The sequence below is a fragment of the Acanthopagrus latus genome, chromosome 16, assembly GCF_904848185.1.
Source record: "Acanthopagrus latus isolate v.2019 chromosome 16, fAcaLat1.1, whole genome shotgun sequence".
Lineage (NCBI taxonomy): Eukaryota > Metazoa > Chordata > Actinopteri > Spariformes > Sparidae > Acanthopagrus > Acanthopagrus latus.
Window position 1 is genome coordinate 6245791 of NC_051054.1, and position 24099 is coordinate 6269889.

Here is a 24099-nt window from a genome sequence, read left to right on the forward strand (position 1 = left end):
CCGTGTGACAAGCCTGCCTCCTTGAATCAGAATAACTGGATTCGCCAAGAAAGTAAATCTACAGGAATTTGTCTTGTTGACACTGTCGCAGGTAAACAATGATGCAGACAGAACACACAGGCAGGTAAGGAGACAACAAAAGCACACCTTTATGCAAAGAAACAAGACGACTGAACAATCCCAAGCAGACATTAGTGCTGCACTAATTAGTTGATATAATGAACATGTCTTTTTGTAGTAGAGTTGAATTATTCATTTTTAGGGTGAATGTATGGAGAGGAAAGTCTGTAAATGAATGAGTGTGCAAAGGAAGCACAACTTGAAAGCGCTTTAATGCCTGACATGCAGCGGGAAGGAGAAGAGGAAGAATACATTTCTTTCATTGAAGTTGGCTGAAAAGTTCAACAAAACCCACGGGACACATTTTCAAATGTCTGGGAATATTTACACTGTTTAAACTGTGAACTATATTTTAATGGCCTTCCTCGGCAGCGCTACACAAACACAACGTCAAAGCATCCTGGAGCCACGTCTGCAGTTTGTGTTACCTGACTATCAGTAAAACTGTATCCTGACTACCAAACCTGAACTGTAGCTCATTTTGCTTTGGTAGGTTTGGATGGAGAACTGCTAACTTCAGCATTATTCTACTGCATAATATGACATTTAAGGTTCGGCAGATTGGGTCTCTAGATTGAGAAAAACCTATTTGAACTATTTGGTGTTTCTGAAACTTAAACAGCTTGAATTGGCTTTGAATTATGATTTTATTTGCCATAACATAAAAAGCTGAATAAAACGAAGATGGAGCAGATCGTGTCATCTGACCATGTGCACTTCATGGTTTGACTGGAATCCCATTTCCCATTTCTACTTTTTGGAATAACACATCAGACTTAAACCTTCATCTGCTCTCCTGGTGGCCATAGCATGTAGCCACAATGTTCAAATCTGGCTAGGGACCATGTGTCCTCCATCAACAAACACATTTAAATAAAGACAGTTAAATGAATAAAACATCTCCTGGTAATTAATCATTACATTAGTTGACAGACCTGAAATAAAATCATTTGGCGATAATTTTGTTAATCAATTTATCTGCCACAAATGAACTGGTTCCAGCTTTGCAAAATAAAAGATTACCTGCTTTAAGTCGTCTTAAGCCCTATTTGTTTTGGACTAGTATTACCAGGGGACCTTGTTAGTGTTGTGTGCGACACATTTGCACAGGATAAGCAAACACAGTATTTTAAATCATATTTAAGGACATTCTCTCCTGGTTATGAGGCCAAGGCTCTGTGTAACACCACCAGAAGCAGAGTGTCTCTTCTTTAGCAGTCACATTTTAAAATATAGTTTAGAGTTCATTTGCTCACTCACGGTATGCGTTATAAACATTCGCAGCTCATTTAGATCAAGTAAAAGATGCTTTGTGGTTGCACTCAGTTAGGACCAACCTTTTGTTACTCCTGAACTTTTCTGTCATGCATTTTAAATGTTAATGCAGTTCAGATTTTATACTGGTTCTGTCTGACTTGAGTCGTTTTCTGATGTCAAAGAAAAACACAACCCAGAATCACAAGTGAAGTTTGCATGTGTGTAATATTATCACATAACCTCTGTGTTTGTAAATACCACACATGGCAGATTTGCATTGGATTAAGATCATAGACATCTTCTGCAGTCATTACAAATTACTAGAGGTCCCCAGGTAACACTATTCTCTTACAGAAAAAGATCTTTATAGGATAATACTCAGAATATCTTTGGGTTTGGGATCATCATCTGAAGATTTCACCCTGGGCTACAAACTTTCTGACATGTTATAGGCCAAACAATTAAACATGAACAACCAAGCAGAATAATCTATATAATCAAGAATCGCCAGAAAAAATGTATTTGAATATATTCCTTCCAGGTCTGAGGGAGCTTATCTAGTTTAGTTTGCAGGAAGCAGGTTTAGATCTCGCTTCAGGCAAAAAAAAGCTGCAGACAGCTAACATAAAGCAACAACCTTTGATTCATGTTAACATTAACCCCGCTTCTGTCATGTAATGAATGATATCCACCTCCCTGTGGCACCAATATTCAAACAATGACATGGTGGCTCCCTGTGAGGACACCATGTTGTGTTTGCTTTCCCGTTTTAGTACAAACCTACAACGTTGATGAATAATCTATCAGAGAACAAAAGACTAATGATCTGATTGGCTGCTACAGTACAGTATGTAGATGGGCTATACAGAATAGCATTGATCCCTCCCTCTCCATTTCCCTCTCCCTTTCTCTCCCTCACCCATAGGACCTACCGGACAGATCAATAGTGCTCAACACATTATTGACCTCCGCCTGATACCTTTCACAGGGATAAAGACAGAGACATAAACAGCGGATGGAGAGAAGGGAGAGGTAGGAAAGGATGGGCAACGTATCCGTGTGTGTGTCTGTATTTATGTGTGTCCCTGCCTGGAGTGGGTACTAATCTACATTCTGGTTCACACTGATATGTACCTCATCACTGTCTCCTTGACCTGCTGTCCTTAGCGCACAGAGAGAGGGAGAGTAAGAGGGGGGAGGAGGAGGTGAAGGAGTAAGGATGGAAAAGAGAGTGAGAGGAGAGTGTGGAGGAAAAATAGCTGACTGTGGCGATCTAGCTAATTTATCAGCCCAGTCAAAACAAGTGTGTTTCGCTCTGGAGCAACAGGATACGGCTGCTACTCTCACCGTCACGTCTGACAAACAAATGCACTCACACACACAATCTCTGAAAGCCCAGCTGGTCCTCTAAACTGGCACACCGAACACACACCGAACACACACCGAACACACACACACACACACACACACACACACACACACACACACACACACACACCGAACACACACACACACACACACACGCTTCCCCAAACGCCGCTGCCAAGGTAGCGGTGCTGAACCAGACGGGCGGACTCGTGCACAGGCTAACACACATGCATACACACCACCGGATGACAGCACTAATACATGCTGCAGACACAACATCCACTTAGCCAACACTCCAGAGGGAAGGCAGAGAAGGCAAAAGACAAGAATATGGAGAACAACTGTGAACCAGAATATCACTTCGGCTACAACGGGAGATCTTCTCCACACTCTGGTATCAACACTTGAACATAAAACGCTGACGTTGCCATTTTCCTTGTTAAAATGTACATAAAAAAATGGTACCCTACCTTCTAAACACATGAAACTTTCAATATTTTGCTACCTGGACAACTTTCAATCCTAATCAGAACTCTAAACACTTCCCTTTCTACTCCACCTACACGTTTGTTGTCATGCAGGAGTTTAGTCATATCAAAGTATGAATGTATGCAATTGGTTGACAAGTCAATTAAATGTTGCCCCCTCCACAAGTCAGTGAAACTGGACTGTTTGAATGTTTGAAAAAAGGGTAAGTTCAACCAAAAATGATTAATCAAAAGATGACCAAATGACCTGCTGTGGCGCAGAATTGGCCAAAAAAATCCACGAGTGCTCTCCTGCCTCATAAATGATTCAGAAAATTGTACTAGTATCTGCTAGTCAAACTTTTTGCACCAGTGTGAACTTTAGAGAATATCACCTATATAACTCAATAACTTTGTGGGAAATGCAAGAGGGATGGAAAACAGTGTGAAGCTACAGTCATCTGTTCCGCTGCAGTTTCACATTCCTTCCCAGGTTTCAACACAAAAGCGACAAACTGCTGCCTTCACTCCTCTAACACATCAGGCTGTTCAACATGTGTATCGCAGTATTTCCCAACTTTATCACGCAGCTAATTATCAAGTTTAATGGAGCTCTTGTCACCATTTTTCTTTATTTTTTTATTACAGCACATTGAAACTGCTGGTAGAGAGAAGAGGCAGAACAGAGATTAAGGCTGAATGCATGCAACCATCTTTTGGGAGCAATGAGCTTCTTTTGATTCAAAAGTGATTAGGATTATTTTGGCTTTAAAGGAACATCAGATGGATAATGTAAGTGAAGGGAGCCAGTCTCAATGGACTTGTCCAAAAACTGAAAACTGACTTCTGGTGGGTAAACCAAACCTGCAGCATAACAGAGAGCCGTTAACTGTAACTAATACAGCTGGGTGTAAATATTTCATGAGCTTTTAAGGCAAAGGAAAAACTAAAATGACACCATCCTGTAAGGACATCAGAAGGTACTGAAAAACCCTGAAATGTACACAGGAAAGGTTTCCAGTGCTTTGTGCTACTGTTAGTGCCTGGAAAAGGTGGATTCAGAGAGGCAGATGAGATTGCTGCATACTTGAGACAATTAATATATATTGCACTGTTGTCTCAATCCCTTCAAAATAAGTATAAAGACAGTAAGTATAATTTTCAATGGATTGGAGGCATTATTTTACCGAAATATAAGTTCTTATTTTCCTAAACTAGCCCATACCTAAATGCCCTATTTAATGTTAAATAAAGCTGCCTTTAGTGTTATGGATTTAAAAACGCACATAAACGTCATGACTCCATTTAAATTAAAAGACAAAGCCTATTTTCCATTTGCCCCCTTCTCTCACCACTTTGACATTTGCCCACTCAGCTCCATTTTCAAATACCTAAACTGTCTCTCGCTCGTGTCTTCATGTTGTCTAACGCTGTCCTCTCCTCCTCGGCACTACTAGGCATTGTGGGTAAACAGCTAGATTAGCCAATCAATCTTCTCTTGGGAGCAGAGGTAGTAGTGGTGGTGAGGGAGGAGGGGGTCACTGAAGAGATGGAGGGAGAGCGGGAAAGGAGGAGGAGAGTTAGTGAGAGGGAGTGAGCGATAAGGCGAGTGAGATGAGTTGGGGGGCGGGGGGTACGAGAGAGTAAGAGATATAGTAGAGAGGGTGGGAGGGAAGAGGGAGGTATAATGGAGGTAAGATGCAGATGTGGAGGTGTTGGAGAAGAAAAGTGGTGTAAAGAAGAGAGGGGTCGGAGTGTGAGAGAAGTGATAAATGATGGCAGATGTGTAGAGAAAGTAAAGCATCAACAACCTAACTGCAGGCTGACACAGTGTTGGCAGCCGATTTAATACTGTACATACATTAGCGCCTGTTTCTATACTTTCATACTGTAATTCTCTCTTATTTTTCACTATTTGAAGATTGACTAGCACTCTAAATTACGGCATCTTGCACTCCCTTCTCATGCAAAACTTTAATGGCAGCCAACTGTAACATTTGTGCCAGTAGATTTCTGTCTAGATGTGCCCTATTCCTCATATTTGCATAGACACACCAGGAGTGTACAGACATGCATGTTCATTTGCATTTTCTAACCAATTATCTGGATATGTGTTCAACATTTGTGCTAGATTTGAATGGGAGCTGCACAATAAAAAAAAACAAAACAAAACAAAAAAAAAATCATGTTGGGGTTCATTTGAAACGTATTGTAATAGGATTCACAATTAGTTAGAAAACTAACTTTTCCAAATAATGTCAGCTTCTGCAGTTTCAATGTTGCACTTGATTACTCAATTGTATAGCCTTAATTTGGGTTAAAGTGAAAGCGTCCCTCCTTGACGAAAATAAAAAGCACCTGCACCAGCACTACTTTTGTTAAATCGGTCCATTTTGTATCTGGTCATGGAAATATAAAGTATAGATTTTGTGATGTGTCACAGAGAAATGATTAACAAATACATCAAAATAATGATATGAATGAAATCACATGAAACCCAACACTGGACACTGAACTTCTACAGTCCAACAGTCCCTGCATTACTTTTCATATCCAGTGTCAGGACTTGTGGAAGAAAGTTGCCTTGGCTGTAACTGTAAACCTTTCCTGCACCCAGCAGAGAACTGTGATAATGCCTCTTAAATGCTGGCCTGCAATCTAGCAATCCTCAAAAGACTGAAAAAATCTTTTGAGGTGAGGTGAAATATTGTTTTTTTTTTTTTTTTTCCTTCCCAATGCCTCCACCCGGCTCGTTCTTTTGAAACCGGTAGAAAGGACCTGTGCTCAGAGACTAGCCTCAGGGGGCTGGAGCCAAAATTAAACTGGTCCCGTCTTCTTCGCTTTATCACTGTTCGGAGCAGACAGCAAAAAAAACGTGTAGCACACCCATCTAGGTTTGTACAGTCTTACACACACATACACACACACACGGTTAACTGGCACTCTGGCACTGAGGGTGTGAGCCCCTCCACCCTCCTTCTATGGGCTGGTTGCCAAAGATGCCCCCCGTCCAAAAATACACAGACACACACGCTCATGCACACACACATAAATCCCTGGCTTAGCCTCGGCCCAGTGCTGGGATTACCGGATTAGAACTCTATTCCATTATCTCCCCACACTATACAGCACACACACATGCACGCACGCACACACACACTGCCACACTGTCTTGGCCAGAGAGAACGCACAGTGTCAATCACAACACATGACATTTACACACAAGTGGATACAGTTACAGTTTCTCCTCTGAGTGGAGAATAAGACAGTTGTTTACAGTATTATTAGGCTGTATGGTGGAGCTGTTGTTGTTGTTAAGATTTTATTGTGAAAGAGACCTTTGACAGCAAGCAGCTAACCTGCTGAAGTGTCCTTGGGCAAGACACTGAATCCCTACACATTCGGAATAAGGCTGTTTCATAGCTGACCTCTGACCTCAGAAAGCAGCAAGGCGAGGGAAAGGAAGAATTTCTCCTTCAAACGCCCAAGGGAAGCAAATAATTCCTCAAGGATGCACACAAAACAACAACCAAAAAAAAAAACACTTAAACCTACACGATCTTGAATAAATCATTGTTCATGATTTTTTCACTCAAGGAAAAATGATAACTGGTTGCTCTATGTAATACTACATAGCTAAAAAATTGCAATGAGTGCTCTTGGAAATCGGGATAAAGAGTACTTAATATAACAGAAGGCTCCAGAGACTCATAACAAAAGATTGATATTAAAAAGCTTTTATTATTGTAGCTAAATCATGTTAAAAAAAAGGCAGCTTTTTTGTCACTAGATCTCCATTAGAGCTAAACACAACCATTGTTAGCCACTATAATAAAGGTTATTTAGTATATCCCTTCTATTTTGACAAATCTGTATTATAATTGCAGTGCCTGGATTGCCTTTGAGCTTTTCCAAGTTAATTTTATTGATAAAGACAAAAATCCCAACACAACCCATCTTACAATCTGTAACGTATAAAATATCCTCAGTCCTTAGACACCAAGACTAAGCATCGAAATAATCATTTTATCAATACAAAACCTCCAGGGATTGGAAATATATAATTTCTTTGATATTAAGTCAAAAGATACAAGCCTTTGTAGATACAACCTTCAAGACTGAAGTTGAGGCAATTCTGTGAAGCTGAAGACAAAAAACTGCTGGCTGGTGTGTCCTTTTCAGTGTCACCATCTTTGAACCAGCACAACTTCCATTTAACAAAATGTGATCTTGATAACATGCACAACAAGTTCCTCAGAACAACCAAACACACTTCTTTTCTCTTCCTTAACTTATTTTGTTGTTTCTGTTCATTTTCATGTTCACAGAGCTTGTTTATTTCTGAACTCTTTGCCTTTGCAAAGTTAACCATTTGGTGCAACACTGTCTTCTCATTATCTGATGCAACTTCAGAGATTAGGAGTATTTGGTTTGATGCAACAGCTCATCAGGTTTTGGAGCACTGGTAAGAAGACAAAGGGAATCTGAGCACATCAATTTGAGCCAATTAATCTACTAATTGAGACAGTAATTTGTAGTTTAATCCATAAAGAAGTGTTAGTTACAGCCCCACTCCCTGATAACACAAATATGGCAAAATGACACAAATATGTGGTATGGATTTTGACATCAAGATAACCATTTGTGTCGTCAAATGAGTTTGTAGTGCTTTGGAATTTCTACTAGTCAGAGAAAAATATTCTAAGTTTGCTAATGAGTATATTCCTTGTCTTCGAGATGCACATCATCCTCTTTGTCCCATGAGTAAAACAATATTCAGTGTTTACATGCCCGTTTCAAGCAGCCATACGGTGAAACGAACACCTGATTCCACAGTGAGTAAAGAGTGTTTTTCTGTCACTTACATAGTCATGGAAGGCCTTGGCCTCACTGGAGTGCTCGCATGTCTCCCTTCGGTCTGGAGCCGCACAATACAAATCCCAGAATACACTGAAATGGGGGAGGGGGGTGTTGGGAGGGGTGGAGAGGTCAAAGGTTAGCAAGCAGAGCAATACAAGCAAATGTATAACAGCTATTCATAACCCATTCACAGACTCTCACTATCTCCCTAGCACTCTTAAACTGCCTCTTATGCACTTGAGCCTCACTGTAAGAGGGACACAATGCCAGAGTCGACCACCTCAATCAGCCTCTCACTCACTCACTCACTCAAAACACACACAAACACACACACCACAATACTTACTTGCAGTCCTTTCATTGACTGCATCCATTTCATCACTCTTAAATTTGATTACTTAATCCTAAACATGATCCATATAATACTCTCTTTTACTAGCAATCACTTGAATTTGTTGATTTGGTCCTTCAAAGAGCTGAAACACGCACCGGCCTCTTTCTTAGTTACACTACAATGTTGTGCAATCCAATGCGACAGCTCTTCTATGAAGTCTAGTTCTATAAGACTTACACATTGTCACTTTTTGTTGACACTGTCTACTTTATCATCATTATTGAGGTCTCAGTGTCGGGGTGTCACAAGCTTTCACTTCAGACCCATATCTCAATTTAAGGATCAATGATCCAATATCATTGATGCAAAGTGACAACATCGTTCCATATCATAAACTTTATGACACATCTTTAAATTTGAAATTTGTTTAGTCTCTTTGACAGTTCTCACTAAACCAAATGTTATCACTTCTGTTAAAAAAGTTTTTGTTGTTAAGCAATGTTTTATGTGTGTTGAGTCAATTTAAAGTAAACTTTTATTTATGTGTTGTTTTTCTTTCATGGCCAAAAGCAGAAAAGGAAGTGGTGTCAGCTTCTGGCAATTATTGTATCATTTTCCAAAGAATCAATATAATATTGAATTGTTATGAAACTGGTTATTTACAACCCTAACAGTGGGTGGTGATGTTGTCTTTGACAGTGTCAATCAAAAGTGAACATTCAAATCTTTGTAAAAGCTGAAATTATGGCAGTACCGTTGAATCTAATGAAGTGGCCAGTGAGTGTACACATAAACTGTTTCCATACAAGCTTCTGCTAAGTGGTAAAAATCACAGACACACACCTAACGACAGCACTGTCTGCCTGTGTGCTACCTGTGTAAGAGGCCATAATTGAATCAGTCTTTTAGCATTGATTTAGTGGAAGTGCTACAAACCAAGGGAAACAGCAACATGGCTAACGAGAGGACTAATCAGGCAGCCACTTCACATGTCCTGGCAATCTGTGACACACACAGACATGTTGAATCCCAAACATCTGGAATTTTTCATACACCTCTGCACTTCATAAGACGCAAAGATATCATGGTGGTTAAGTATAGTCCTGCTATGAAATCACAAACTCCCCTCGAGCTGCGGTTCTACCACACAAAGTGGAATTTATTGACTATTTGGATCTCAAAAGTTTAAGTATTACTTTCATGAGGATGACAGAGGTGCATGGTTGAGCTGTGCATGATAAAGGATGTAAGTGTGATGCTCAAGGACACATCAACAGTGAGAAATACTTTGAGGGTACAGGATTTAAACCATCCAGTCCAAAAAAAAAAAATCTCTTTTTTACTACAAGCCTGAACAAAGAGAGGAGGAGAAGAAAGAGAAAATGACTAGTTTGCTCACAGTTGAAAGATGAAGTCTGAATCAATAAGAGAAATAAAGCACTTCTTTAGCAGGAGCTTATACAAGAAACCATCATTTTATACTTTATTCTATATTTTTCCCAATATGTGAGAGAAAGAACCTAGATCTGGATTTAAGTCCTCAATAGAACAAAAGCTAACTTCTAACTTTCTTTAGATTTACCCAGGTTTCTTGGTCACATATTATTATTCTGTTCCTTCATTTTCTCTTTATTAAAACATGTCCTTGCTCTCATATTGCTGATGGCGCTCTACAGGCCTGGTGTTCATTCATCTGACTCAGCAGAGACTCCCCCCTAAGGTGAAAAGTTACAATAGAGATTGTACTTTTTAAGAGCATTTAAGGGTATATTTACAGGTCTGTAATTTTACACCCACAACTTTTTAAATATTTGTTCCTTTGTAATATGTGCTGTACTCATTTAAATCAGTGTCCTTCAGCAACACAGCAAACTTATTCTCACTCCAGGTTTTGTAGCTGTGCTCTAATCTTTCTGAAGAAGGAAGAAGTAAGGTCATTTGGCTAAAGACTTGTGTGGTGAGCATTTTTTGTTATTCGATTTAAAAGGAAAAATGTGATATTGTATATTCCTGTACTGTATCTTCTTAGGAAAAATGTGCTTAAAAGACCAAAACTTATAATGAATTGATCCTACTAACAAATATTATCTGAGCACCTCTGTGCCACAGACCTTCACTGGTGTACAAACACTACTGAATCACATACGAGACTACTGTTACACGGATTGACAAGTAGCATCATATACAACTTTCCAAAGGAACGGGGAGCCTTAGGAGGAATTAGATGCGTTCCACAAGAGATCGACCAACATGTTTTTTTCCAAGACCAATTCTGGCTATACATTTCCAGTATAAACACAAATCTTAGGGTCAAAACAAAATTCAAGTAAGTACTATACTTAAGTACATTTGAGATACTTTACTATCTACATTTTCTGCTACTACAACTCAACCTCATTTAATTGATATCTTTAGTTCCTGGTTAGTTATGCTAATCAGTAAACTGGTAGTTTCCATTGTATGGACCAGGGTCAAAAATAAGTTCAAGAAACATGTTTTTGCCCCTGTTAAAGTTGGGGGTTAGTACTTTCCAGATGTACAGCAACTACAGGGGTGGGGCTTGCAGCGCTGCACATTACTGACTGGTTGAGCATTGCATGTCAGCCAACATATTTTAAAATCTGTAGCAAAACACTTTTTTTTGTTCAGCACAGCGACATGGAGATACAGAAGAGTGTATACGACAGATGGACAGCAGTCTCTAGCAAAAATGGCGTGTCAAAACAGTTGCTGCTTTTCATACGTCAGTGGTCTAATTTGCCTCATCTTTGCCTGCCTTTAGACTGCAGTGGAAATGCAGACAGCAACCGGCTGTACCTGCAGTGACTCACCAATATATTTTAAATGTATCTTAAAATCTTACAGTAGGTTGTTTAAAATCTAAATCACTGACCAGCTGTATGTAAACATGATATATATATTTAGTGCTTTTAAATGTGTTGTATGATTTCCTTCCTCATCCTGATTTCTCAAAAACAAAAAAGTGAATCTGTTGATCAGATCTGTGATGACCCTTAAGGTCAAATCTTAGCCAGGGGCAGAAATGACAGGAGGTGTTGTTGGGGGAAGGAGGAAGACAGCGGATGAAGAGGTGGCACAAAGGAAGATGGAATGCAACGGGTTAATCTGCTAAGAATCCCTCTCCCACATGAACAAAGGAGAAAAGTGGGAGGTGGGGGGGCACACAAAGGGTGACGAGAGGGTGAGGAGGGGGAGGGGAGTGGGGGGAGTTGGTCCATTCCCTAACCATCTGGATCTATTGTTTCAGGACCAGGGGTGAAGGGATGGAGAACTGAAGGAGGGGGAGAAGACATGGAGGGAGGGGGTCACGCCCTCGGTTAGTCTGGTCAACCCCAAAGCTGAGACTTCGCCTCACCTCCAATTCATAAGAATCACTCTTAAACATGACTGAGCACAAATACCATCAATTATTTTAAATTTGGCATTTTTCAAGTAAATTAATATCCGAGTGTGTACATAAAATATTAGCTTAATATATTCATATTTGAATAATGGCTCTTTCATGAGACTTCGGACCATGAAAATGAAGCTACTGTTTGTGCATATGAAGGTGATTAATTATATAGTGTCGGGATGAGTGTGCATGTGTGGGGAAGGGAGGGTACACTACAGCTGAAACAGTTTGTCAAATAATCAATTAGTTCACTGGAAAATTTTGATAAAATCTATAATCAGTGTTTTTGGTAACTGATTGACATTTTTGATAGAAAAAATTTGACTGAAATGATAAAACGTTTGCTGGTTCCAGCTTCTTAAACAGAAGGATTTGCTGCTTTTCTTGTCACTTATGGTATTAAATAGAGAGTTAGTGTTGGTTGCAATTTGGACATGTTAAACTGGGCTTTGACATTTTATAGATTTAACTAACATTTAATTCCCGCCCTATTGCCTCCTAGTTGTTCTATAGTAACTGTTCTTTCTCGGGTAAAGTAACATCATAGAGAAGTTTAAAACTTCACAATACCTCTCCTCATAAAGTTCCACCATTTTAAAACATCTACTCCTTGTTCTATGGTCGTTTCCGCTTCAACTATTGCCCAAACTGCTACACTGCCCCCATAACTACCACAGGTTGCACTGTTCATCTGTATCCATGAGCTTTCAGAAAAAAAAAAAAAATGACGAAATGAACGCGGACTACAAACAGAGGGCTGCGTATCTAAAGTTGAGCATTAATGAGCCTTTAGAATACACAGCTCGAGACAGTACCATTTACTCTCCAAAGAAAATGAAATGCATAGACTCACAATATCAGAAACAAGACAAAACTAGCTTATTTCATGCTCAGAAAAAATGACACTCACCACCACCACGAATGGAGGAATCCAGGGGGCTCCCCTAATGTAATATTCTTCTCCCATCGAATCTGAAGAGAGGAGAGGAGTGGAAGAGAGAAAAGTCACTTGCAGGCACTAGAGAGAGGATTATGTCTGCAGGTCCAGGGGTTAAGAACATATAATCAGTCAGTCTCAAACTGTCAATGGCCTCCGATGTGAAGATGGGCATCTTTCTGGCTCTGCCGATCTCCATTTTCCTGACTCTCTTCTGTCTGTTAAGTCTTTTTGCCCTTTTTTCCTTTTAGCAAGATGTTAAATGTGTTTTGGATTCAGAAAATAGCTCAATTCAATGACCAGTTTGCACCCAAAAGTGCTGTTAAGAGGCTTAGAAATGCATACTTAGAACACACATGCCTACAGACAACTGCATCAGTTGTTTCTGCACCATGGCAGGCTGTGAGCATGATCTGGTGTAACTTTATAGGATTTCCTTTTGAAATATTGATGCAACACCTTACGCTCTGTAATCATGTTTAGCATGTTTGCAATGATGCTACAAGTTGTTGTAAACATCCACTAAATCCGCTTGGTTATGATATGTACAGTTTTATAAATAAAGAAATTATGCAAAAGGTAATCAACTCGTAGCTTGTGAGTGTAGAACCATTTTCTTTATCTAAACTATCTAAAAACACTGCTAAGAGTTATAGATCTTACCTCAGACAGGAAGGTCTGTGCGGACTTCTGTGCTCCCACATGTAGCAGGTACTCGTATACATATAACGCCAACCTGTAATGCAAAAGAAATAAATTGTTAGAGGCCAAACTCATCCTTATTTCTCAAGACCACTGTAATGACAAAAACACAAATGAAGCAAAAACCAACCTACAATAGCAGTTTTTTCCAAAAAGAAAAATAGAAGAACTACAGAGGAGCTAAAATAGAAGAAACTATAGGTCTCTTGAGATAACAGTAAGGAATGTTTCACAGACTAAAAGTCTAGTGCCTCCTTTCAAGACTAAACCACATACAAATAGTGAAAGATATTGACGGACCAACAATGGATAAAAAGCACTCATAGCCACATTTCCATTGAGCAGTCTAGTCAAATTCAGTTCAGTTCATTATACATTAGAGCGGTTATTGTTGCATTTCCACAGACAAAAGATGTGAATGGTACCAACAGAATCAATCCAGTACATCCCATTTTTGTCAGCTCTCTGCAAGCTGAGACTAAAGGTAGAAATAAAACACTGCAGATCACTGATTGGTCAGAGAGAACTGGAAGCATGTGATGTGTTATTCTTCTTAGTGTAATGATGTTTCGTATAGCAATTGTGTGGCTGAGCATGTGAGAGTGGCAGAAAACTGACGGGTAACATGAACGGAGCAGAGGAAAGAGGCGGCAGTAACTTGTCAATCTGGCAGTAAAAGTACAGCATAGGTCAGAATGTGTCAGTGCCAATAAATGCTACAGCTTCTCATGACCAAGAAAAATCTTGTCTGTTTATTTCCAATTGCTGGAAGTGAGATGGGTTGAGCCAGGAAGCCAGTTACAACCCCGCCTTCATTTAAGCATGCCCTCTATGGTGGTTAAACAAAACAAATTCAGGGTTTCAGTACACGTAAGTACAGGTCTCAAAGATACTATACTGAAAGTGTTAGGTGGAAGCACAGCTGTTGCTGAGATGCGAGATGTCTGAATGGGAGATGCGCAGAGGTGACAGGAGGGACTGAAAATGGTAGAAGAGTCAAGATGCCCTTCATCACAGTACACAGGATGAGGAAGTGTTTTTTTTCTTCAGTATATAACCTACTGAAACAATAAGCCAATAGCGGGAAAGGTCATCATTTTTTTCGTATGCTGACTTTATTTTTATCATTTGTATCTCAATAAATGGAGAATGTATGACTGAAATTTCAACATCAATAATTGTAAAGAGCTTCCCTACCCCAGTTGTAATATTAATACTCGCAGAAACTGCTGTATGCTTGCAGAATGAATGCTTCAGCCAATTTGTACAGCTTGTGTGTGAACAGTTAGCAAATTCAGTACTATTGCCTTCACTTTTATGGTTTCAAACTTACTCCTAAAAAGTACAATACTATCCTGAAAGCAGAGACTGAGGGCAGCTAGTCTATAAAATATCCGAAGAAACTGTCAACTAGAATGGCACTCAGTAGAGAGTTCATCAAGATCCATGCATTACTCCCCCAGAAAGGAACAAATTAAGAGAATTTATCAAAATTAATGTATTGTTTCTAAACACTGCAGCTCTATTTACGGGGTAAAAATCATAACCTAAAAACCAAAATTGACTGTAGGTTCCAGCAGGTGAATCTCCAATGTAGCTCCAAAGCAAATACAAAGGAATAAACAGCTCCATCATCCCAGCAGCACATCTGTGTCCAGTATAGTTTTCCCACTACTGTGCATGTGCATCTTACTAAACCTAAGCATCCTGAGTTGTCAAATCACAGCTGAAGCAGAAAAACACCTGTCGACCTGGGTGAGAAATAATGTGTTCTGACTGAACTCAGCAGGTTTCTGACAGAAATAGCTGCATACAACACGCATTCCCTCCAATTCCGACAATACTTTGAAAGCTCTCAGACTTTTTTTAAATAACTGCTATTATAACAGGCCAGACACACTTGATAACGACAATCCACCAGGGTCTATTAACACACACAAGAACCATGCTGTGGAGTGGGAAACCCCCATTGGCCCAACATTGTACTCCAAACGCCTTCACTTAGTCGTGTTTAATAGGCTGTTAATGGACCATCAATCGACCGGCAGCGTGGATATGACAGTGCCCTGTGTGCCCAGAGCAGACAGTCCTCTGACAGGCCAATAAGGTCCTAATGAGAAGGACAGTAGCTCAGTGTCATAGTCCCCATCATTAGTCAATGAGCTGATCAATGAAACATGGTTCTGAGATAATAAGGCTGTTGTGCAGTTTGGTTTTAACCACTAACAGCCAATTTGCCGTCACAGTGCTGACTTCCACAGAATTGTTTTGCTGAATGGTGGGATGAAGGTCTATTTAAGCGCATTTAAGCCTCTTAACATGATGTATAGTGGGACAGTTAAAATGTTGGATGGGAGGCTGATAAGCTCACTATCTTTGTATTCTAAGGAAATTAAATGGGCTGATTTTTAATAACTGTGCACAGTTTGTCAAAGTAGAAATTATTCATATGTTACTGCATCATCACCTCAATTCTCAGCACCAGGGTCAAACTTCAGGCTGTGTACCTTTGGATTGACGGTTTGGGACTAAATACGGGAAACACAAATTGAAACGCATGGATGATTAATTTAAGAAAATTAATCTGCAACCGATTGGGGTTGGCATGCAGGCCAAAATTTTATGACTTCACGTTCTCAAAAACGAGAATCTGACACTTTACAATATAGAAAATTTTACATTTGGGACTTGAACTGTTGCAACAGGTATGCAATTACATTTTATTGTACTGTAGGATAATGTGATGGGCATTTTTCATAGTTTTCTAATGTTTTTCTAAAAGAAGATCTATTTAAGAAGTTATTTGATTAACCAACAATAGTAATTGTTAGCTGTAGCTCTAATCACAGCAAAAATCATTCTAAATTCTTAAGATTTTAATCTATCAGTCTATTCAGTTAATAAGAGCTGCAATGCTTAGTCAATTAGTTGTCAACTATTAAATTATCACTAACTATTTTGATAAACTATTAATTGGTTTGAGAAGATAAAAGTGTCAATTCTGATTCTGGTGTATTTGCTCCTCTGTGAGTGTAAACAGAGTATATTTGGGTTGTGGTCAAAACAAGGCAGCGAAGAACTTCCTCTTGCTTTGAGAAATACTGATCAACATTTTTCACAATTTTCTGATATTTTATAGACCAAACTACTTAGCGCTTGATCTAGAAAATAATCAACAGATTAGAGTCCTACTAATAATAGTCCACATGGTAATAGAAATGCGCTGCACACTTTTATGTGAGGTTCAAGATGAGAATCCACTCACTTCATTACCATTTCTGCTGAATGTCTTGAATCAAGCTTCAGGTGAGGCAAGCACATGGGAGCAACAGAAATGGCAGAAACTACTACTGTAGAGTGTTGTGATGGAGAGACGGTCTGTGCCTGACCCGTTCTTACTACTAATGATATGCAACGGTTTAAAATATGCATTGTTAGTATGCAAATGTAGTCTGTAAAAAAATATGAATAAGCAAACAGACAATAACTGTAGTTTGCGCCGACGGTTGCTACATGATCACACCTTGTCCTTCGCACAGACACGACGCAGTCAGGGGGCATTTTCTGAACATCATCACAGCAGGAGGGGCAGCAGCTGGCAGATATAAATGCACGCAACTAAAGAACATGACGAAAGAATATGACGATTAAATGTGTTTGTTCCAGGTTTTAATCAAGTGTGACACATGATTGGTTCTATATGACGTCAAAGTAATCTGCATGCCACATACTCATATGCACACACTAATACGCAGTGTATCTGGTGCATACGATAAAGTAGGACATTGCTAATACTTCAGACACAACTACAGATAAACTTTCAAGGCTGCTCAATACATGCGCAATGAAATACACAAGTAAAACTGCACACTGCTGCTTTAGTGTAGCCTAAAACAGAGGTTTAATGGGTCAATGGCATTAGATCTGTCGTCATGACCCCCCCCCCCCCCCCAACCTGGACTGAGCATAAGCTTGTTGAACCAGCTGTGTGTTATGTTATGGATACTAATTTTATAGGAAGCTTTTGACATTTGAAAGTCATTTAAGCAATTGCCCCAGAGAGAGAGAGAGACAGAGCATCCAGAGAAAATAAAACTTTGCTTGGTACATGTGTAATGCAATTATTTATAGTTCTATGGTTTACGTGTAACATGCATTCAATAGAGCCGCAACAATCAGTCAATTATTCAATTAGTCGAGTAAAAGAAAATTACTTGAACATGTTCCAGTTTCTTTAATGTAAGGACTTGCAGCTTTTCTTTGTCACTGTTTGTTGGACAAAACAAGAAATTTTGGCTCTGGGAAATTGTATGAAGCATGTTGGCCTTTTTGTTTTTTACATTTATAGTATAATGATGTTGGTGGGTGTCTGGGTTTATGCAGCGTTTCCCTACACCTTGTTGACGGCTTTCAGGTCAAGTGAGCTAGAAGAATTGCTGGCCTGTTGAGACAAATCACTGATTGGCTAAGCTGAGAAACAGAACAAAAGGGAGACCCTCATGCTGTAATATCATGATTTCATCCATTTAACACCATTTCCTATTTATTTTTTGCCCTTCGCTTCCTCATCAAATTCTTAATCAGACATACAGTATGCCAAATTAGAAGTGGCAATATTACCAAGAATGGTGTGAAAATTTGAGGCAAACCCAGCTTTATCATAACAATGACTTGTGTAGAGAGCCCGACTGATACAAGATTTTGTGGCGGATATTGGGGAGTAAAAATTATGACACTGATACAATCATTGCAATGATCCTTCGATGTGGTTATGAAAGACTTGTGACACAGATATGTAACAGAAGCATGGTCGTTTACAGTTTAACAACAAACGTCATTGTCTAAAGTGGCGACAAATAAATTAGCGGGAATTTAATTGTTGTCAAATTACACAAAACATGTTTGTCACTGCATATTGTGAAACCCATACGCCGATACTGGTATATCTGTGATAGGCCAATAATATCAGCCAACCGATACGTCAGTCGGGCTCCTGTTTTATATTAGCAGTCGGGAGTCTGAGTGAGACTACCGCCACCTCATGGTATCGAAAGTTACTTGCTCTCATGCAAAGAACCATCTTTCTTGGAGGGTAATAATAGCTATGGGTGTTCCCCTCTGTCTGATAGTCACCAAGATAAGAAAACATACAAGCACACGCAGACATCCAGATGAACAAACAAACAAAAGCCAAGGCAGCCATGAATTCTAAACATCCTGGAGTGATTTACACCAGTTAATATTATTCAACTCTAGATAAACGTACCGTCCTGCACAACTATGAAATATACCTAAGAGCAGAATCAACCCTGATTTCACTGACATTGCTCAATTCAACACAAGACAGTGGGACAGGTTGGTTGTGGTCCAATTGGCCGATGCCCCCGAGAGATTAAAGACTGCAGTTCACACACGACATCCACACACACACACACTTGACCACTTCAGCCAGGGGAATCTGACCACTTTCTGAGGCTCCTACCAATTTGTAGGTCACAAAGCTCTACGTGACCGCTGGTGTAGGAGTGTAAAGTCACTGCCACTCGCAGGTCAGTCTAGCATTGGGCCACACACCTGCACAGCACATGCACACAAACACAAACACACACCCACAGTTTACTAATCACACTTTAACACTTATAGATTCCCTGCATCTGTGTGGATTCGAACACTTTTGAGATAACTGGAAAAGGCTCACAGGAAGCTTTAGGAAACAGTGCTTGCCTCAAATATTGATACTGTTTACATCTCCCTGTACACTGCAGGTTCACCGACCTGCCTAAATACATGTGCAGCCTTCTATAGGAGTTTGACTAGAAAGGAATGGTTAGACGTGGTCTTGTGTCTGGGGATAGGAGGATCACACTGCAGATCCCCCCCTCAAGAGGCCTTCAATGAAATTTTTATGTGTGGTGTGTGTATGTGTGTTTTCGTGTGGGTTGCAAAAGGGGCTGTGTGTGCGTGCACCTGGCCTCCTGCATTATTAAAGCTCAGAAGCTAGCTCATAGAGAAGGAAGAGAAGTTTTAGAAGGAGGAGGAGGTGGAGGAGAAGGAGCGTCTATAGGACGGCGGGGTAAAGAGAGAGGGGAACCATTTTTTTGCCTCGAACATAAGAGGGGGTATGCCCCATTTTTATAGAGGAGGAAACAGTAGGAGGTACAGGGGATCAGAGGAGCAGTCGAGTCAGGATGGAGAGGGAAAGAGGACGGTCATAATTGCTTTTGACAGCCAGAATATGATATTATATTCATAAAGGAGGGTAAAAAATCTGAAAAATAGTTCCAGCAGCTATTTCTCTTTCGTTTTAAGGTGATACAGCCTGGTGACACCAAAGTTTCACTGCTGGAATCAGATTCTCCTATCATATGATTTATGCACTTCCAAGTCTCTCGCATGCTGAAACTAAATTTTCGCCCTCCGCCGCACCATGTGAGGTGACCTCCTGACCTCCCTCCCGCCGTTCCCCCACACGTTCTGAGACGGGACATCAGAGCGTGCATACGCTTACTCCCAAAGAGTGAGAAACCTCCCCGACGTACACCAACAGCACACCTGACATCCTGCCCGAGGCCCCCGACAAAACCCCCTCTTTAAACATGGATGAGTCTGCCCACCATATCTCTCTCCTCTCTTCTGTCTCTCCCCTTTCCTTCCGTCTCTCTCAACTCTGACGCAAAGCTGAGAGCAGCTGCTTCAGTCCGTCTCAATAATTCAACAGCGAAGCGAGGGATGAGGACTATGAGGAGCAGCAAAGGATGGGGAAGTGAGAGTTAGGAGGCAGATGGAGAAAGACGTAGAGAAAGAGTGTGGGATCACGGCATGGGCGAGAGCTTCGGGGAGGTAACCGAGGCAAACATGCACATGAGTCTGACAACTCTGTCCCACTCCAGTACCCCAATCTGCTGACTGGTCCAGCCAGTCAGTGAGCGAGTGAGCATTTGCTGGTGTTAGAACCATCCACTGTGAGGGAATAAAGCCACAAGCATTCACCTGTGTGGATGCTCTCACCTCTGGGTTATTCAGCTGTAGTGGAACAGTGACCAGCATTAAGCATTAAGACGGCAAATAAAAGTTGAATGAACGCGTGTGCAAGGTTTAGTTGGCTTTGTTAACAGTGGCCATCAGCAAAGGAAGTCCCCCCCCCCCCTTGCATATGGTGGCTTTAAATTTTTCAGAATTAAAAAGCATCGAAAACTTTGTTGGTAAATCAAGCCACATTTTCGGACTGATCTGGAGTCAGTGCGGGTTGTTTTAAGCGCTAGTTGTTTGGGGGGGGGGACGTGCTGCATGCATCCATCCTGGGCGAACAACAGGCATGGAGACGGTGGCATGCAGACAAAGGGATCGACAAGAGAGGCTACAGCTCCACAAGCTAACACCGCCTGAGCTCCCTGACAAACCGGCCACTTAAGAGACAAAACAGCCCACATCTGGGTCTCATTCTGCGGGCAGCTGCTCGGAGTCCGATCCCCGGCAGCCACTCGCACAACTCGGGGGTGACTGGAAGGCAAATCCGTACGGGCCACAAAAGTTATGAGGCGCAGCGGAGCCCGTGGCGGCGGCGGCGGCGTCTCTACCGCTGACCGGACGCACACAGGCACACAGCGTAGACAAAGTACAACCGGCGTGGAACGCTCGGTGGCACCGAAGGAGCCGTTAAAGAACGTTATGCCAAAACCCCCCCACTAACGGCTGGATCCTGTTTTTACCTGCCGCTGCTCGAGCGGGGCGACACAAAAGCCAAGCTAGCTTACAATGCATTGTTCCCCCCTTCTCTCTCTCACTGGGACCGAAGTGGGATCCTCAGCAACGCTCCTCGCAGACAATTCACCGGGAGTGCAACTAACATTTTAACGCGTTTGTACCACACCACAAAATAAAATAAAAAATAAATTTAAAAAAAAAACACACGTGCGGGCACAACCGCTCCCCGCAACGTTCGAGTGGGTTGCAACTTTAAAATAAGAAGAAACTGCCACTGGCACGAGAGAGAAACAAGAAAGCCAAAAAAAAAAAAAAAAGAGAGAGAGCAAGAGTGAAACTGGCTAGCAGCTCGGGCTAACTTAGCAGCCATGCCTTGCGTTTTTTAAGTTGCGAGGGATGGAAGAGGCGAATAAACTATCGCTGCATCACTTTTCGCTGCTCACATGTTAGCTAAAAATTCAAAAAAAAAAAAAAAAAAAAAGGAAGAACTAACACAAGAGCTCGCAGGAGAACACGCGTGCTCCCCGCTGAAGTGACTGCTTCACATCAGTTAGCAAGTTTAGCCAGCTAGCAGCACACTCTTGTTGGCTTGGTTTCTCTTGTGACAGTGCAATAATTTACTTACTTTTCTCTTGCTTGGCTATCGGAGGGGACCACAGCTCCTTTGCCCTTGCCGTACATCTTGGGAGGCTGTTCTGACACTTTGTTTTATCCCACTCGACACCTGTCAAAGAAAGCTACCAGGAAAACCTACTATCTCCATAGCTACCCAGTTAGTGTTGTCTCCCTATTTCTCCCTTGCTCTCTCTTTGCTCCGGTTTCCTTTTTTTTTTTTTTTTTTTTTTTTTTTCTACATCCCCAACATTGCCCACAAATCAGGCAGGGTTTCAGCCGGGGGGAACTTGAAACAGTCCGCTGGTGGAGCTTTTTTTTTTTTTTTTTTTTTTTTTTTTTTTTCAATCGCTGTTCCTGGATTCAGCTCACGCCCCCCCTGTTGTGAGACGGTGGGGGCTTCTTAAAGCGACAGTGTCTCAGTTTTCTCTGTCGACTTCGCTTCAAGTTCAAGTTCTCTTCTGGACTCTTTAAAGTTCAGGCCTTGCGTGCATTTATCTCCATATACAGTTAGTTATCTGTACATTTTATTCAATCCTAATATCAGTTGAGACATTTTCCTCTTGATGCTGCCTTTCAGTGTTTAATTTTTGCACCCATGTCACAGCAGCGGGGCACTTCACCGGCCCCGAATTGCCCACCTGGGGCCCCCCTGTGTTCAGCAAGTACTTGTCCTGTAGTGAAACCTTACGACAACTATGAACGTTAACCTTTACTCTGCACACTCAGGAGGGGCCTCTCATTAACTTTCACCCCTGACCCCCAGATAGTCTGCGCACACCACTGATTGAGGTTATTGAGTTACCTGATTATATAACTGTACATAAGAGGCCGTAAGTTATTTTATTGCTGTTTTTCGCGCAATATTGGGTTATTTCGGACCGGAAACTGGGATCCAGGGACTAGTAAGGGTCCCGACAAAGGTTCCAAGGAATCCCAAACTACTTGAGGGCGATCTTTATTTTGTTCTATTCAACATAGATCTCACTCTGCCTGTATCCAAATGAGGTCCGGTGTCAAAAACAAGTCACAGGAACTGAACAAAGAGGGCAAACATATTTATAATTCATCAATTTATTTTCATTTTGGTTAATGTTTACTGACTTACTGATAGTCTTATTCACGGTATCCGGTTCAAGGTGGTCTCACCGTTTAATTTAAACGCAAACATTTCATTCTGAATCTTTATTTTCTTGTGTATGCCGCTCTCAAATTCAACAAACGCAACAATGGCATCATACAATATGTAAAAACTGGGGGAAAAAGCCCATTGTAGGTTCGTGTTTTGTTACCTCGGCGTTAAGAAAATAACCCCAAATAGAATGATTTAATTCCCAACATATCAGCCACTCCCAAACAAATTCCCACAAATGGCACTTTGTTCTGGTTTAGCCCTTCAAGTGTAATGTTCATGGCAACACACCTTTTTTTTTTTTTTGTTTCCCCTGGAACATTACAACACAGGATGCCGGAGCTACTGTAAGTGTCAACGTGGTGTTCACGTAAGCTCCTCTGCTCTCGCTTGGCGAGATGTGTAACTCTGTGTCATGTCCCTTTAAGAGTGTGTAGAGGGCAGTTGCAGAGTTTGCGTGTGCACATGTGTGTGTGTGTGTGTGTGTGTGTGTATGTGTGTAAGGCAGGGACAGGCAGTGTGTTCTGTTTTCGTGCTACTAGCTGTGGGAAGGGCACAGCTGACTGTCTGTGTGCATGTGTGTTTGTGCACACGGTGGCGTGTGTGTCTGTGTGTGTGTGTCTGTGTGTGTGTGTGTGTGTGTGTGTGTGTGTGAGAGAGAGAGAGAGGGAGAAAATATATTTCTGTGTGCGTGTGGCAGGGCTTGTTTTTTTTTTAAACATGAGAATACAAACGCCTCATGATGAGCAGACTTAATATGAAAGAATAGAGGAATATTAGAGGATGAAGAGGGAGAAAGAACAGGAGCGAGCAGCATTACGACAGCAGGAATATTCCTCTGTGAACTAGTGAATGTAAATCTACAGCAACACCGACGTACTGAAAGATGCAGACGCAGAGTGTGATATATATATGTAAATGTTTATGATATGCATACATTAGATTGTTCTCCAGTGTCTTCATGCTACTCACAGTCTCACTCATATGCAGAACAAGACAGAGTGTGAACAGGAATCTTTTTGTTCCTGTCAGGGCCGTAATTATATTATATATTGGTGGTGGGGGGGGACGCATTTTGGTTATTTTGCAAACATGTAGGATCCATTCTGGTTATTTCGCTAACATGAAGGATGCATTTTGGTCATTATGCCAACATGACAGATACAATTTGGTTATTTTGCCAACACTGAG

General features: G+C 41.0%; 1 protein-coding gene across 5 annotated transcripts in view; it reads right to left on the reverse strand.

Annotated features, from left to right (window-relative positions):
- zgc:110158 (uncharacterized protein LOC553590 homolog) overlaps positions 1–22111 on the reverse strand; it is a 41680-nt gene extending 19569 nt beyond the window's left edge. The window contains exons 1-4 of one of the 5 annotated variants that reach the window (XM_037071107.1): positions 21790–22111; positions 13422–13494; positions 12732–12793; positions 8078–8162 (exon numbers count right to left, since the gene is read on the reverse strand). In XM_037071107.1, the coding sequence (XP_036927002.1) occupies positions 8078–8162; positions 12732–12793; positions 13422–13494; positions 21790–21845 (276 nt within the window). In that variant the 5' untranslated portion in view covers positions 21846–22111. The remainder of the gene's footprint in view (positions 1–8077; positions 8163–12731; positions 12794–13421; positions 13495–21789) is intronic. The other 4 variants (XM_037071108.1, XM_037071106.1, XM_037071110.1 and 1 more) reach the window with 4 other exon arrangements.
- Positions 22112–24099: the final 1988 nt, after the last annotated feature.